The sequence below is a fragment of the Ursus maritimus genome, unplaced genomic scaffold (genome assembly GCF_017311325.1).
Source record: "Ursus maritimus isolate PB19 unplaced genomic scaffold, ASM1731132v1 scaffold_18, whole genome shotgun sequence".
Taxonomy (NCBI): domain Eukaryota; kingdom Metazoa; phylum Chordata; class Mammalia; order Carnivora; family Ursidae; genus Ursus; species Ursus maritimus.
In genome coordinates, this window is record NW_024424230.1 from 13,190,875 (window position 1) to 13,209,312 (window position 18,438).

Below are 18,438 nucleotides of genomic sequence, written 5' to 3' on the forward strand. Positions count from 1 at the left end.
GAGGATGTCCAAATGCAGAAAAATAAGGTGGTCTGCTACCCTCCTATAAACATTTAAAACAGACTTTGCTAAATGCAGTTAAAATGTTTACTGTCTTTGACTAACGCAGAAAAGTTGTGTTCTTTATTCTCCCCATCTTTATCCTTTTAAAAGCTTATCTCTACATTAAAAAAATAAGCATTAACTGAAAATCCTAAGCATAGTTTTTCTTATTGCTCACAAAATCTCTGCACCTGTTATGGCCATAAGGGTTACAGTTATAACATCAAAATGGAACGGTGAAGGGTTTTCTTAAACCAAAAAGCTTGCAAAATGAGGAAAGGCAGGGAAACACCCAGAATGAGAAGATAATTCAAAAGAAGCTAAATAAGAAATTGGTGAAAGACTAGCTGGTAGGCATGCTGACTATAGGCAAGGGAAAAAGGCACGGATCAAATACGGATCCTGCCCTCCAGCCATCCCCTACCTGGACTCTCCAACAGCTCCTGTCTAATCTCGTTGGGAACACAAGCACAAAAAGGGCCCGCATATTGATTAGAACAAAAATTATGTATCTGTGAATGGGAATAATACCTCCTTTCTCACAAAATCTATGTAAGGCTTAAATGAGGTAAGCCCTAAAATGAGGTGCTGCATTTATGTGATGGGAGCAGGGCGCCAGGGTAGAAGGCAGCTCACCATGTACAGGAGACAACAAGAGTAACTGGCAATTTTTCTGGAGAAAAGAATATGTAACCCACAATTCGGCAGAATGGGTAGGAAGCATTCGACTATCTGGCTTGGGGTGGCACCTTATTACAGTTTAAGAAAATGCCTCGAGAGCCCATTAAAGATCTTAAGATGGTTTGAAAGACAAATTGTATCCAAGAGTTTCAGAATCTTAAAAGTAGACGAAATCATTTTTATTTGGAAAAATTCTTAAGTCTATTATGGATTGGGGAGGGACACAGACTGAATAAGATGAAAACCTGCATTTTTGGAGAAATATATTCTCAACTGACTTCAAATGCAATGTTTCCACACAAATTGTTTTATACCCTTACTGCCAAACAGAAGCAATGATATAAAATTATACTGCAATTTTACATAATTACTTATTTTGAGAGCATTATAACCACATTACAAAAAGTTGGACCAGCGGAAAAGTTTAGAAAACTTGCCTTAAACGTAGCACCCTAACACAACCAGTGAATATTCTATATTCTGTATTCTTACAGCCTTATTAATATAAACCCAGCCTTTTATAAAACGTAAACGTAGGCACAATTTCATCACATTTCACTTATTCCCTATCTGCACTCCCATCACCTTTGAGAACCTTAATACTCTAAGTACATAAATTCACTTAACCTAAACATTAATAGGGAAACTGTCCCCTTCTTTTTGTTCTGTTTTCCACTTATGAATAATGATTGCATCAACAGTCAACTGGACATCAATGAAAACCTGACAATACTTATTCACGACTGGCTGCTGCGTCAGGATGTACATCAGCACGAGAAGCACATGGTACCGGCGCGGTGTGCTGAGTCGTGATGAGACCCAAGCTTAAGGGCTGGCTGATGCGCGCCACTTAGAGCGAGTGATTGACAGAAATGAATGCAGGTCAGAGCATGCACTACAGGGAAAGACTCTAGACCTTTCAGAACTGAATTTTATGAAATCGACAAGCCACATTTTCTAATGTTACCTAATGATTTAAGCTTTCACAGTTCTGCAGTTGTAACTGCTCATTGTTTAAATTAGGAAATTATAAAATGAGTTCGGGAGGGTATTTATTTATGAAGACAATGCTGGCGGTATCTTTATAAATAATCCTCTTAGAGGTGGTGCTCATCCTCATCACGACCCCCGGGACCCCTGCACCCCCCGCCCCTTAATTTCCCGCGGCCAGCTCCTGCATCCTGTCCGATGGCATCAGCTCTCCGCATCCTGACTTTGCTCTAGTCTCGCTTCCCTCTGACCCACGCCCCGCGGCGCTGTCAGGGTGACTCTGATGTGCTTTACCCCATCTGATCACACTCCGGCTTGTCTTTCAGTTGCTCCCTACTGCCTTCCAATCTGCCACCAGACTCCTCAGCATGTCAAATAAGGCCCTTCATCTGCACCTTTCACCACCTGCTTCCTCGCACTCTATATTCAGCTGTGTCAAAGTTAATTCCAGTTCCCGCATGTGTCATGTTCTCACTTGTGCCTGTGCACATACGACTCTGTGTGACTGGGACTCTTCGAGCTTTCCTTGCCTCTTCACCTGGTAAAATCTGCCTTATTCTTGTGTTAACTCAGTGCCAGTTCCACCAGGGCCCCTGTTTCAATCGACACCGCTTGCTTATTTATTCCTTCCATCAGACTGTGGTCCTGGGGAACAGGCACTGCGGCTTCTAGTCCCGCGTCCCGAGTGCCGTGCAGCACAAGAGCAGATGCCCAACGAATGCTTTCCTTCAAATGAGAGCCAATAAGCGGCTAACTGGGAATGGGTAGATAATTGTTTGTTGAACGAATACATGAACGACTCTTCTGAGAAGCTCCTCCAGTAATTCAGTCAGCTAGGATGGGAACTGAGATACACGTGCTTAGATTAAATTCGGTCTGTAAGTCACGCCCCAATGCAACACTTTCTTTAGTGGCAAATAGTTCTGCATGTTGAAGGAGGTTTGCTCATCAAGATTACGGGATGCTGGTACCTGGCGATGACCTGCTGGCATTCACATAAATAGCGCTCTATTTACAAGTACTATTTCCTATTCCTTTAACAGTTTTCAACAAACACTTGTTGGCTGACTGAGTGTAATGGGTATTACTGGGAAAACAGTAAATTGAGGGGTGAGACTAGAGAAAAACACAGTACTTGCATAGACAACATTATTTAATGTATGTTTCTCTACTAATGCGCCAGAACTTTCTTGAAAATACATTGTTAAATAGAATGTTAAATCTGTCTACCACATGACTAACAGAAAGTTACCTTTCCCTCTCTCAGGCCTATTCTAGGCCATAGCTTACAAAAATTACTTGGCTATAATACAAAATTCCGGTAAGAATACTCAAAACAGAATTATTCAATCCTCGGAAAAAGTGAGATAACTCATAGTTGGAGGAACTCATGATTTAGAGGAAAATTACTGCTAATACGTTTAGCTAAGAGCAGAGGGAAATAATCAGTGCATTTTAAAGAGAATTGATCTAATTTATCATTTAAGTATAATTATCACCAGAGCTCCAATGTCTTTGTTATAATGTTTTCCTTACAAAACATTACTAAAGACATAGGCATAACCATTTTTAAAAAAGATTTATGTATTTGAGAGAGAGAGAGAGAGAGAGCACACAAATGGGAGGGGCAGAGGAAGAGGGAGAGAGAGAAAATCTCAAGCAGACTCTGCGCTGAGCAGGAAGCCCGACTTGGGGCTCAATCCCACGACCCTGAGATCATGACCTGAGCTGAAACCAAGAGTTGGACACTCAACTGACTGAGCCCCCCAGGTGCCCCAGGCACATCAATTTTCACAGTGGTGTGTGTTATATTATCTGCTCGGTAACCGCCTGTGCTGTCCTCAAACAGCAACTTCATCTCCTAGCTCTGAGTGACTCTGCAACCGCCTGCTTCATTCTTCAGAGCACAGCTCGCCCGCCACCTCAGCCATGCTGCCCGACAGCTCTGACAGGTGCAAAAGGGGGGCTCCCAATCACCTTTGCACTCCCTTGCCCTCCCAGGGTGAAAGCTGCTGATGTAATTATTCCTGTAATTATTCAGACACGTACATTGATTAAACTGCCCCACCTTTCATCAGGGAGTTGCAAAAAAAGACCTTTAATCTTGCATAAAGCCTCCTTCTCTATTACAAAATTTGTGATTTTTCTCTGAACAGGTTCACTAATTGTCATTATGAATTCATTAAGAAGCAAATAAACGCAAGCAGTCATCCAAAGAAACACTGATTGAGCACCTACGAAGTGGCAGACAATAAGCCAGACGTCAGGGACCTACAGAGATGGCACCACAGGCCCCACCCTGGGGAACTCCCAGGCCAGAGCGGGGAAGTAAACAGTACTACTGCCAGCTCCCAATCAACAACACGTGCAAGTGTGCATGGTTGCGACAGCAAAGGGGTCGTCACTGAGACCTCCGAGAGGGATTTCCAGGATGGGATTTTTGCGAGGAATCAAAGTTAAAGGTAATGTTAGGAAATCTCCTAAATAACTATGACTGACCCAGATTCCAGGACCATAACGACGACTGCTCCTGGTTTCTGGTTTTCAGACATGCAGTATAAATGCCTCGATAACCTTTTAAGTCTATGAGGTCAGCTACCTACCCGGCTAACACCTAACTCGTCGCTGATCTGTCTTCATTTGCATTACCCTGCTTTCCAAAGAATCCCTTTTCTTTCATTTGTTCTGACCCAGCCGTTTCCCCATGTTCTTTGTGTCTTTATCACCAAGCTGGTTCTCTCTCTCCCTCATTTCACCTTAGAAACAACAGCAAACAGAGTTTGATTCCAAGGGATAGTCAACCTCTGTAACCATTGTTCTCAACAGTGTGGCATATTAAAAATACTTCATACTTCATTGCCCAATGAAAATAACACAGATCCTAGAGATGAGTTCACTCACCTTATCTCGCTCGCTATGCAATAGTGCATTACTGCAGAGTATAATCTTCTGAAGATTTCAAACATTTTAAAAGATACTGTTCATCCAGTAATTAAAATCAAGATGCCACAGGAACATGTTAAATTTAAAAAAGAAGTTGCTGATATGGTGTTTAAACTACAAATTTCATTCACCATATGTGTCACACGTTTATCTACTTAAACGGCACTTCAAAAAAGGTTAGAATAAGTCACTAATCGGAAGTTACTCAACTAAGATCTCGGGAAACTGAGCACCATATTCATGGTCACTTTTGCTATTTGGATTCATTACTGAAATGTGGACTTCAGCTCAGGACCAGCCAAGCCAAGTCTGGCTCAAATGGTGACTCTGAGATCATGTCTTCTTCTCTAGCTCATCAAGAGTTGATCTATATCCAGAGGGAAACCTGTCTGTCTTAGAACCAGAATAGAACTTGCTCCAGGAATACAGGACTAGAAGTAGGAGAGGTTCGTTTGAAAGTGCTAACCATAGGAGAAGACAATAAAACTAAGGAACAAAAGTACTCTGACTTTGGGTCCACTTGGGCTCATCGGAAAATTCTGAAAATATACGTTTTCCTACTAATAACTTATATGACCTTCTTGCCCAAGTATAGAAATTGATGCCTGAGGATGAGCAGATCTCACTGAATGTACCAAAATGAGAAAAGGCCAGACCTAAATTTTATCCAAGATTAGAAGGTGCATATAGTTTCTGTTTTAAGGGTACATGAATAATGGTTTAATTTTTCAAGTTAAAAAAATATATTTGAGCACATGCATTTTAGTAGGGGAACTTGTTTACCCTTTTAAGTAATAATTGGCTTTGAAGCTTTGGTAACAAAGCTATGAATAAGCACTTTCCTTTAAAGTCTTAAAAGATGAGACTGCTTGGATAGAACAAGCTAGTTAAATATACTAGGGCCTCTCCCTCTTTAAATCATGTTCCTGCTCAGTTTTTATAATTGCAATGATCATAATACCTTTTATGAACTACTATACAATTACTTCACTTTATTTTCAACAAGCAATAGAAATATAATCTAGGGTTATTAACTCAATAATAAAATTTTAGTATAGGCTGAGTATTTCAACTTAGGACATTAAAAAACATGCTAATTTAGAGCTCAGTTTGCAGTGAAGATGCTCGTAGGTATTTTATCACTTGAGATACAGCAAGTCTTTTGACCAAGATTTTTCTTTTGGATGGTTTAAATGTGTGTAAATACTTACACTGCAATTTAAAAGATTCTCATATGAAAGAACACTGACATACCAATTCAGAGTTCTAAAACAACATAACTACTACTTTACCAGTGCTCTCTGCCCAGGGCTGGGAAATGTACATAAAGGATACCTGATGCTGTTCATCACCACTCCCACCCCCACCCCAGAGAAAACCCCCAACAACAAAATCTCTATCTATTGGTAATAGAAGAGCTGGATCAGAAAGACAGGACATGGGTTACACATCTGCCTGTGGCTCAGGACATGATCTCAGGGTCCTGGGATTGAGACCGCATCAGGCTCCTTGCTCAGTGGGGAGCCTACTTCTCCCTCTCCCTCGGCCTGCTGCTCCCCCTGCTTGTGCTCTCTCTCTGATAAATAAATGAATAATAATTAAGAAAAAGGACATTATTAACATACAGAAACTGCTAAGATATAATAGCTGGGATAACAAGAAAAAATCAAAGACCAAAAGAAAGAAAACCATTAAAAAAAGCAATACCAGAAGTAAAACTTTTAAAGGAGCTGTAAAGTCAGGTACAGACAGAAGTCAACAGAGGAAGACGTTCAACAGAAATAGAAGGCACTGACTTTAGAATCCAGGAAGCCAAGCAAGGGTCTAGGAGAGAATCCGTTTTCACAGAATGAGTCAGATTTTGCAAAATCTAGTCAAAACCTGAAACATTGAAATGTCTACCTGTATCTGTACTTTAAACCAGATACTTTAATAATAATAAAAAAAAAAGCCTACTCGCCAATTTAGAGTTCTAGAACATTAAAAGCCAGGTACAGAAAGAAAGACCAGCAAATGGGAGGTTGGTCTGGAGACTCTTCCCTTCTTGTCCTGGGGTCCCACCGGGCACAGCACACAGTTTACTCGGCCCCCGTGTCTAGCACTGGGTGGCACGGGAGCCCTGGGACGCTCAGCTGCTACCCTGGTGCTAGAGGCAAAGACGTACTTGTTGAAGTAACAGATTTCCACATCTTGTTGGGCGTTGGCCAGAACAGTTGCCCCATATGATCAACAGCACAGCTGAAGCACATCGAGGCTGTGGTCCTTATAGCTACCCTCTACAGACTTCCGGCTACGCGCCACTCTTGTTTCAAACGTCCACACGGACGCCTTCCTTTCACCCTCATGGCAACGCCGTCAAGGAAGGACGATTCTTCCCCTCACTGTACAGCTGAGGGGACAGAGCAGTTACGGGACTTGTAGCTGGGCCTCAACTCCAGGTCCGTTTCCCTCCAGAGCCCTGCTCACAGCAAAACACATCGTGGACTACAGCGTGCACACGTGCACACACCTAGCAAGCGGCTTGCACATGCCAACAGCACGCAAACGCACAAGTACGGCTATGATGAAAGACTATGGTGCTACTTAGAGTGCCTTCAAATGTCTACACACTTTCTTAAATCTGATACAGTTCATACCAGAAAGTGCCTGAAAAATGAAGAGTGGCCAAGTAGGAGGACTTCTGTTCCTTTTAGGAGATTAGAATGTGCTCCAAGTCTGTAACCACGGAGTCATTTTTTATTAAGCACAAAACCGATGATCAGAAATGCTAAGGTGCCAATGAGAAAAATACATGCTATGTAAAGAACTTCTTACTTTTGCGCCCAAAATACACGAGTAAAAAGTTGTTAGATGGCTTTCGTTCTGGTGAACTGGTTTCATCCTGGGATCAGGAACTGCAGACAGTCTGCCACCAGTCTGCTGTCTTCGTGTATACAGAGCCCTTCATTATTCAGCACCCCACTATCAAGTGGGAATAGTATCTGTTCGGCTAATTTCAGTACGTTGAAATGAACGTTTGGTGACAGTAATGCCACTGTATCTATCTTACACCAGGATTACACCGGGAATTGTTACTAATTGGGTGCTGGGGTGGTGGATGCTACTTAATTGGGGAGGTCTGGGGGCGAGTGTGCAGCGGTACTGTTAACTTTTTCAAACTGCTGTCAGACATTTGAGTAACATGCGCTTCAAGCCTCATAACCACCCTGGAAATAAGGAGGACGAGTATTGTTAGACAGATGGGAAAGAGTTAGGTGACTCTATGGTTAACCTTAATTCACAGAACTAGTTATGGACAGAGCCCAGTGTATGATTTCTCCCAATTCCTAATCCAGTGTCTTTTTATTTATTCTTCTTGTTGTGTGTGTTTTTCCTCCCCCGTCTGTTGACTTGACAGTGTAGTCCAGTAGTTAGGATGGGGCAAGGATGACCGAGAGCCTTCAATCCAACAAAGGTGCAAACATCCTGAACTGACGAACTGGAGAAAAGCAATTCTCTTTTCTGACCTGCAGCTTGGAGTTTATGGGATCAAACCACATACCTTGATTTCTGGGAGCTGCATGACCTCAGGAAAGACTTCGATGCAATTAGAATGAGCAATCATGGTGTGCATACGCCGGCAATTCATGACGGTCGTCGGGACGGCCTTCAGTTTATTCCCACTGATGTCAATTTCTTCAAGTTCCTCCAGTTTTGCCATTTTACTAAAAAAGAGAAATCCAAGGGAGAGGAGGTCAAAAAATAATCACAAGGCAATTTAAGAAGAAAATTAATACATGATGAGAATAAAAAGGGAATTTACTATGAGTCTAAAGATTCTTTAAAGACTGACTTGTATAACATACACTGTGGTGTTAACTACCCTGGAATTAAAAACAAAGATTCACTTGTAATAACCATTTTAACAAACAGGACCATTTTTCACTACTGTTTTTGAGTATCCAAGTATTTTAACACCTCCTTTCCTACTACAAAACAAAAACTACTACCCTCAAATCTTCAAATTAAGCAAAAACAGAAAAATGGATGTCCCTTTCCTCTTAAAACTCTATGAATCAAGTTATCCTGGCAACAATCACTACGCTACATCACTTAGTCTGAACTCCAATAAAAATCCTACTCAAAGTGGGTCAAAAGTTAGCATTAGTCCAATGTAAGTGCTTTCAAAGAGCTCAGAGAGAATGATTTCTTTGTATTGGCACTGAGAACTCAAGGGGACGTAGAGGAGAACGGGGCTCTAGGTCATATGAAGATACGCTTTCTCCTAAAACCCTACTCCCCAAATTCCTCTGACATCCTTCGTGATGATAAGGTGGTGGGGAGTATCATCTGGATCATCTCTCGACCTTCTGGCGGTGCCCAAATTCAAACCATACCCAAAAGAAATTTCTCTCACCTCCTGCTAAGCATCTACAAAAGTGGACTGTCTCTAACCTTACCTTACTAGCATGTCGTAATATATTGAATACTTTTGTTTAAGAATGTCTTTTATCGTTCAACCTTAACCTATAGTTGATCATCATCATCATACTAAGTAATAATTACAGTAACTGAATAAAGGAAATTTCAGAGTTAGGGTTTCTTGCCTTTTCTGTAAATCTGGAGGAGAAAACCTTCTGCCCCTATAATCCTGTAATAGCATCTACCACCCCTCTGACTCTTTTTCTACCCCTGCTGATCCTGGACTTCAAAAAGTGCAGGATTCCTGGTGAGTGTAACTCAAACTTATAATCTGAATCATTCAGTTTACAACTGTCGATATCTCCTCTGTTTGTTATGGCTGCACGGGTCATAATACACCTTTAAAAAATTTAGCAAGAAATCCTTTTATTACTTTTCTTTCTGTCATCTCTCAAATAAAAAGATTATCTTATTTGCTTGCTTATCCTGAAAATAAATATATGCTGAAGATACAAAAAGAACTAAATTTTCATCACGGCATTGAGATGCACTACCAGCACTGTGCATGTGGACTGTGATGTAATCCAGCTCCGACCACCAGAATTTGTAAGACTATTACTTTTTGGAAAGAAATACGGAGAAATCAGTGGGTAACGGGGCATGAAAAATGACCGGAAGTATAGAAATCAGGCCCAAGAAAGAAAAAGAAGTTTCCATCCGTCAACAGACAAAGAAGGTGGTCAACGGACAAGACCGCGGGAGCACGTTCAGTTCAGCAACCATCTGTGGAGTGTCTACCCGCCAGTGCACACCTCACAGGACACGTGGGCCTGATGGAGACAAATCACAGTCCTGACTCTTAAGGAACTCGGGGTCTTTACGGGAGTTCCTGTGCCACATCACAATCCCCAGGAAGATAGAAATTATAGCAGAATGGATTTTTGAGGTGCATAAAAAAATTCTCTGTATTTAGGCTGATTACAACCGGCATGGGCCATTGGGGGATACCGTCACTCAAAATTTGAGTTGATGATCATTTCTCCTGCAAGGCTTATTCACCGTCTCAGGACCATGAGTCCTTTCAGAGAAATTATTGTTATGTGTTGACCATGTTTTCTTCCAAGAAATATCATCTCCTCATCCCAAAGTAAAATACTATGTACACAGTAAAAGTACATAGAAGTAAAGTACACAGAAAAAAAGGTTTAATCATTAACATCAAATGAGAGGAAAAAATAAAGAAATAAAGATATACAACAACAAAACAGAGCAATACTTTAAGTCAAGGCATATTTGCAATGCATAGTAAGGTTTCAATAGATTCGTAGCCTTGATGGCAGTGGAGGGAAGCTGTGCCAGTATTTTGCTTTGTCCCAGTGCTGAGTTGTAGTTAGCCGCAGAATAGCAGAGGGGTTAGTGTTTGCTTCTTTGATGTGTGGGTGTGTGTTCCAAGTCCTAACTTGTTAGATGGACAAATGTCAATGACACGGAAGCAGAGTAAATCCTCCCAGGCTCAGTGTGGGGATTCAGTCAAATTAGATACAACACCACTGCCCCCCAAATTAGAAGTTCACATTACAACAGAATTAAAAATGGAATATTCTGAGAGCCATAAATTATTTATAATGCCACAGGGTTTCTGTGGTTGCACAGACCACCACTGCTTTTTACACCACAGCACAAATATAAAAACCGGTTGCTAATTAAGAACCATCAGGTATCCTAGTTTATGTTCTAATTACCACACACCATATTAGGGTAATTTTAAAAAAATGATTTGGTTAAAAAGAACCAGAAGAAAAAACATGCCCATGAAATGACATACCTTATTTTCAAAATCACAAGTAACACTGTAGTGTTTGGGTCTTGGGATAATTCATATTAGAAAAACTAACACATTTCTCTTTAGGGAAATGTTAATCGTGGCTTAGATGAAAGACAACTGTGAACAAGGGCCAGGAGGCATAAGGTTTACATTATCTGGGAAATAAACATTTTGTCTTTTGCTTTTCCATCTATGAATCCATTTTCAGAAATGCAATGAAGAACATTACTCTGTGATCCTCTTTTACCTTGCTGGAAAACTTTGAAGTCGGTTGTAGGCCATGTGAAGGATCTTTAGATGGGGATGTCCTGTTAACAAGGGCACACATTTATCTGTGAGGTTGTTATTTGTCAAATACAACTCCTGTAAGATGCTGTTCGTCTCTTCAGAAAGAGTGGCTGGAGGAAGGGTTTCCAGTTTGTTTGCAGATGCATTCAGGAATCTCAGGCTACAATGACAAAATGCAACAAAATCCCACTGATAAGCCAGAGGTCTAGTCCAGAATCCTCAACAAATCTAGAATTTTTCTGAATGATACCTGGAATGTTAGAAACTGGGTTTAGAAACATGAATTTAAAAGTAGGCCCTGGCTTTACTAGCAGGCATAGGGATACATGACTCCACTATCTCTGAGGAATACAGTACCTATATGTGTTAAATACAGAAAGATAAAAATTAATTTTTCTGGAAGCACAGAGGTGAGAGAAGTGATTAATTTTATAGCTGGTAGGGAGTGGAAGGGAAAGTGATAAGCTGATTAATATTCTGTCTTAAGGAAGAGAAAACAATTGCTTATTTTTAAATAAAAGAGCCTTTAGAGTAATAAACAATTAGACATTAGACATCACAATACAACAAAATCACATAGCAACTAAGTCCTTTTCAGTATGGCACCCAAACCACGTTTCTCTGACATGTACTCACAACTGCAGGTGACACTTCGCTCTGTATTGAAACAACAGACAACTGTAAAGCAGCAAGATGAAAAACTGTAACCACACACATCAACCGCAGGATGCTCACAAACAGAAGAGAGTGAAAGGAGCGCTACCAGAGGATTCGCTGCATGAGTCCATAATTATCAAATTCAAAGTCGGGCAAAACTAATGTATGGGGCGCCTGGGTGGCTCTGTCGGTTAAGCGCCAACTCTTGACTTTGGCTCAGGTCATGATCTCAGGGTCATGGGATTGAGCCCTGCTTTGGGCTCCATGCTCAGTGGGGAGTCTGCTTGAGTTTCTCTCCCTCTGCCCCTCCCCCGCCCCATGCTCTCTAAAATAAACAAATCTTTAAAACAAACAACACAACTAATGCATGCTACCAGAAGTAGGGAAGGGAAGTAGTATCTGGGAGAGGGCTTCTAATTTTTCTGATGCAATGTTTTGGTTCTTGATCTGGGTGCTGGTTACACAAGCATGTTCACTTAATTCATCAAGTGCTACACTTATGATCTGACCCCTTTTCTGTATTTATATTATACTTCAATAAGATTTACATTAAAATAAACAAACAAGGTATATATGCTACCAGTTATCCCAATGACAGAATGAAAATGGCTAAAATACGAAGAATGTTTTGACACCCTAGCCAACTAAAATCACGTAATCCTTCCACAGTCATTGTGAAACACAGATAAACGTAAAATGCAAAGTTGGAGAACTGAAACAGAATCCTTCCTGTGATCAGGCTCCGTGTCACTGGAAAGAAAAGGGAAGGACAGAGCAGGTACTATGCATGGCTCGTGAATCACAGAGGTGACCCTCCAGCTTCACAACGGACCTTCACTGTGTGGGTTCCACTGTGAAGCTGGAGCACCTGGAACGTGGAGGGTGTTCTGCCCATCACACTCTCCACTGTGGTTACCAAGGTCAAAGCCACCTTGCCTCCCCACCTGGAAAAGCCTGTTAATGAACCACCTTTCTCTTGTTTCACAACCACCTGGATTTGAAACTTCCAGCATCCAATTCAGGACTACTTTGCCATATGTTAGGAAAAAGGAATAAAATCTTCCTTAAAAAGACTATGGAATATGAGGTTACAGTTATTTTTAACCCTGGACAAAAAAAGGGCTTTGTATACAGGAGTCATCACCAGGACTGTCATGCCAAGCTCTCAATCCACTAATCCTCCCCAATCTTGCAAACCCCCCCCACACACTGACACACGCACTCCAATTCCACTACTTGTCTAAGGAAAAGCAGCTTCCCCAAAATAGAACATTTTCCATTAAAGAAACACGTATTCCGTTGACATTTAAAAAAAAAAAAAAAAGGAAGTTAGAAAGGGCTGTACAGACCATAAATAGTCATGGGAAATTATAGTCGTGTGTGCTACCCAGAAGAGAATAAAGGTCATTCATGCAGTTTCTGAAATGGTTTTGAACTAGGAAGGAAACCAATTTCAGCACCATAGGTCTTCAAAGTATTTTTACGAGTCTGTTTCGTCGGGTCCCATTTACATCACCTGACTTAAATTCCCTGTTAAGAATTTCTTCAGTGAAGAATTAGAACAAATCAAAATGTATTGCCCTGAAACTTCATGGACTGGGGTTGGCTGGGAAACTGTATCACAATCGCATTAAAATAGAATTGTCTAGGCAATGTATGGTTATGGACGCAAGAAAGGAGATTTCATGGATATTTGCATATTTTCAGGCCAAAAAAGGAGGGAACGTTGTTTTGAAAGGAAAAAAGACTGACTAGTGGACACTCACCTAGAAAGCTGCCAAAGGGACTTTGAAAACCCCTCACAACATCTGAATGAAGAGAAGAAGGTGATTTCCAAAGAGACTTGTCCTCTCATCTTGTTGAAATTTGCTGTGCTGAAGGAGCTATATATTCTTTGGTGGGAATTAAGAGGGGAAAAAAATCCCACATCCTACCCCTCCAGGAAATGAAACTAAGTTGAAACTACATGGGCTGGTTCCAAAGGATTTGATTTGAACTGAAAGGGCCTGATTGAATCATCTTGTTCGTTAACGGTCAGAGAGCAGACAATCGGGCTAAAAAGATTTTTGATTATAATGGTCTCAGGAAAATTCAGTTCAAAGACCATCCTCTTAAACACTTGTCCCCCAACCTCACAATGTTTCAGCAGGAGACAAATTAGACTGGTTTAATGGTCTAGGTGCTGCATTTCCACCAGAATGAGCAACTACTTTAATTTTGCAAAATTTCTCCAGTTCGGTTAACAGTTTAACTCAAAAAACAGGGGTATGTAACCACACCCCCTGCTTTCAAAACCTCCAAAAATTCCTAATGCACTGAGTCTGGTCTCAACTCAAGATGATGTGATAACCTCCTTAAGCCTCTCCCTTATAGATTTTTGTGATAACTGCATAAAAGATAAAAGACTGGTTCACGCGCCAAGAAATGTTTCATCCGTATAATCCTCTTCACTAGGCAACTCTCCTCTGCTAAATAGAGAAAAAGCAGTCACATATGACTGCTTTCCATTCATCTGTAAGGTGCTATGTAGAGACCACATCTCTTTCCTATTTTCTATTTCACTTGGTTCTCCCATCATCACAGAGATGCCCCCTCATATTTCACCGAAGACAGAAACGCAAGCTGAGAAAAGTCAAATTACTTGGCAATTACTAAAAAGTAATTAATGACAGAGTCAGAAATAAAACCCAGACCTCATTAATCTTAAAAGTCCATGATTCCCTAACACATCTCTCCAAAGTTCAAATGTTAAAGAACAGTAATAATAAAATATTTTCCTGAGGACATTTTCATAGGCCCTTCTCTCCAAAAATGCTGGAAGTCAAGTAGGGCACCTGCTGGGTAGCGTGAAGACCACATGTGCAGAGTACTTTAAACTCCATTCTTAAGATAACTTAGTACTCAAAAACTTTTCTTAGCAGAAAGTACAAAAGTTGCAGAGAAAAAACTCATGTACAGCTCCTGCCCTAAAGCCTTTGGAAAGCTGCCCACAGCAGCAGGGAGACAAATCCACTTCCTGAGCCCTGAGCAATTGCTCTGTTCTTCCCTCGCACATTCTGTCCATCTGCTCTGGCTCACCTAGGTTTTTTTGTTTTGTTTTGGTTTGTTTGCTTTTTAGTAATTTCCAGCACACCCTTAAATTTTACAGCCAACTTCTGTCATTGAAACAAAGTGCAGGGTTTGGTATCAAGACAGATTTACCTATTTGTAAGTATACCAGGCATTCTGCATTTTAAAAAAATTATTTAGAGAGAGAGAGAGCGTACAAGCAGAGGGAGGGGCAGAGGCTGAGGGAGACAGACTCTCAGACAGACTCTGGGCTGAGTGCAGAGCCCAACACAGGGCTCAATCTGACGACCCTGAGATCATGACCTGAGCCAAAACCAAGAGTTGGATGCTCAAAGGACTGAGCCCCCCAGGCCCCCCGGCATTCTGCATTTTAATAATTTTTCTGGACATCAGTAGTGGGACTTGTATTCTATTAAAAATGCAAAAGGTTAAGATTCCAAGCCCAGGAAAACTCTTCTACTTTTAGACAAAGCCTTGCTTTCTGGCCCCCAGTGTCCAGAACTGTGAAACACTCTCAATTCCTTAACATCTGTCCAAACAGAACAATACTTTTAACAAGGCTGATAGCTTTTAAGGGAAGGGCTTTCAAACGTTTGATAGTAAACAAGAGTAAAACTACATTTTACATCACCACCCAGTACAGATGCAACACACACACGTACAAGTAAAAGTCTCACAGAAGCACCTGGGTGGCTCAGTCGGTTAAGTGTCTGACTCTTGATTTCGGCTCAGGTCACGATCTCCGAGTTGTGGGATGGAGCCCCGTGTCGGGCTCTGCACTCAGCCCAGAGTGTGCTTGTCCCTCTCCCTCTGTTCCTCCCCCTGCTTGCTATCTCTAAAATAAATAAATAAAATCTTAGGGTGCCTGGGTGGCACAGTTGGTTAAATACCCGACTCTTGGTTTTGGCTCAGGTCATGATCTCAAGGTCGTGAGACTGAGCCCCGAGTTGGGCTCTGCACTTAGCCCAGAGTCTGCTTAAGATTCTCTCTCTCTGCCCCTCTTCCTCGTGCTGTCTCTAAAATAAATAAATATTTTTAAGGTAAATAAAATCTCTTAAAAAAAGTAAAAAAAAGTTTCACAATTACTACTTAACCTGACTCTATCTTACAATATTTTCTATCCTACTTAATTTTTTAAAGTGCTGGTAGAAACCCATTAAATTAATGTTATACCCCACTATCAATTTGAAAAAAGAACACAATTATTAATTGCCTAGCAACACCACCTAATAGTGGGGATTCCACCAAATGAAGAAAAAGTGCATACAGTCTAACAGAATTATTATTTTGGAAGGTATGAAAATCTGGCAGGCTACAGGGCTATCAGGTAAAGGAACAAAAATTATACAGATGAAAGAACTGTTGAATAAGAACACAGAAAGAATTAGTTTTAAAAATTAAGTACAATTAATTAAGGATTAATTTAACATTTATACTACAAATTAATCTACAGACCTTATCCCAATTTCAACAATTATACCACTGATGTCCCCTCTATCTGGTCCAGGATCCAACCCAGGATCCCATGTTGTTATCATGCCTTAGCCTCCTTTAGTCAGTCTTATTTGTCTTAAACAACTTTAACACTTTTGAAAAGTACTTGACAATTATTTTGTAGACTATCTCTCAATTTAGATTTGTTTGATGTTTTATCATTAGAATAATGTGGTGCATTTTGGGCAAAAATACAGAGAAGTGATATTGTGCCCTCCTATCAGAAGGTAAATGATTCTCAACTTCAACGCCTGGATATTTTTATTAAGTAGGTCAGGGTAAGGCTTCAAAACTCTGTGGAATTAAGGATTCTGATGATTGGCCATACTGAGTCAGTAGAACAGAGATAAGGGCCAGAAATCTGCATGTTTAATATGTACCCCAGGGCATCGTGAAGACACACTTCGAGAAACACTGTAATTTATTCTCAAAATATCAGAACTTCACAAGTTAGCTCTCTTCACTTAAACAAAATAGTGTAGGCAACTTAGCTCTTAAAAATGCCAGAAATATCCGTCTTTGCCAAAAGGCACCAGTTGTCATGGTCAATTGATCACGCTCTCCAAATTCTCTGTTCCCGTTTAGTCCCCTTGATATTTACACATGTACTGAGTCACTAAAACTTATGGTCTGTAATATGACTAATACTCAGGGGATATTTAATAATTACCATGTATTTCATTTGCACATACACTCTCCCCACTCCCACCCCTGAAAGCACTTTGTACTGCTCTAACCAGGGATAAAAACACCCTAATGTCCACCGACAACAGGAATCTACAACGTTCCTTTAAAGGGTCAGCTGCGGCTTTGTTAATTAGACAGGCCTCCTACAGGAGCAGCTCTCCCTCCATCAAAGGAGCGTGCATCTGTGAGATGGGCCAGGAGGGGGCCCTCACCAAGACTTCACGAATAGAAGGGTGGCCATACCTCATCCGTCTGCTGCTGCTTCGGAGACCCCGGGTGACTACCTACCCCGCCCTGCCCATCTGTTGATAAAAACTGATTATCTGAAACTCCTGGGGGCTCCCATCAAGAAGATTTTCCACTCTAAGCAAAAAGAGCTAAGATGAGAGATCTAGGACAGTGAGATCTTGATTAGAATATTGCTGGTTCACCCCACAGAACCAAATCCCACCCTCATCACAAGACACAAAATCACAGTCAACTTCTTGGCAACACACGGTCCATCACATCTCACATCTGTCTACAGTTTTTGAGCTGCCAGTGAAAAGCAAGTGAAAATAAGCAAAACTCAAAGATGAATACAGAGAGTAAACTCGTAAGCTAACATTGCCAGTTCAAGCCCTAAGAATTTTAATAAAATTGGTCTAAAGTTTTCATAGGAAGAGAAAGACATTACTAAAAGTCATCGAACTTAAAGCAGGTTCCCTTCTCTCGTTTGGTTACCAAATACCTTCTACCACCAGGTAAGGAAGATTAATATACACCACTCTAAAGCTGTAGTACTTAACAGACAGTATCATGTAATTAAAACCATGACATTGGTTTTAGCAGGCAGGATCCAGAGCTAAAGAAAAACTCACAAAAAGAGAGTCAAAGTTCAGTCTTTTGCTCTGTGTCCAATGACGCATGTTTTTCTGACAGTTCTCTTAAAGCTTCCAAGCACAAGTTCTACTTAGAGCACGAGCTAAACCATTTATAACTTATGAAGACTTGTATTCAGGCCCTCTCCTCAGTTATATAACCAAACACAGAACTGGCAACAGTAATTTAATACCACAAAAGAAAGAAAGAAACGAGAAGCATCTATATTTTTTTAAGATTTGTATTTTGGAGCAAACTGAATGGAAGGAGGACCGAAGCAAAGTTTCATTACTGCCTGAAGCTATTTACCAAACAAACAGTTCTGTATTATCCAACAGCAAAGCGCTGTTCTTCACGCCAGGAGACTAAATTAAAACCAACCATATCATTTCCCCTCTCTTTTACCCTCTAAAACCCACCTTTTATTATGGTTTATGGTGTAATTATTTTAAAGTCTGCATTAGACTGTGAGCCCCTTGAGGGTAATACGATGTCACTTT

The 18,438-nt window shown here is 40.8% G+C and overlaps 1 protein-coding gene across 1 annotated transcript in view; it reads right to left on the reverse strand.

Annotated features, from left to right (window-relative positions):
- The window catches only part of PHLPP1 (PH domain and leucine rich repeat protein phosphatase 1), a 206,022-nt gene that overhangs the window by 16,701 nt on the left and 170,883 nt on the right, over nucleotides 1-18,438 (reverse strand). Inside the window, exons 11-12 of the mRNA XM_040632453.1 lie at nucleotides 11,130-11,330; nucleotides 8,198-8,360 (exon numbers count right to left, since the gene is read on the reverse strand). Of these exons, the coding sequence (XP_040488387.1) occupies nucleotides 8,198-8,360; nucleotides 11,130-11,330 (364 nt within the window). The remainder of the gene's footprint in view (nucleotides 1-8,197; nucleotides 8,361-11,129; nucleotides 11,331-18,438) is intronic.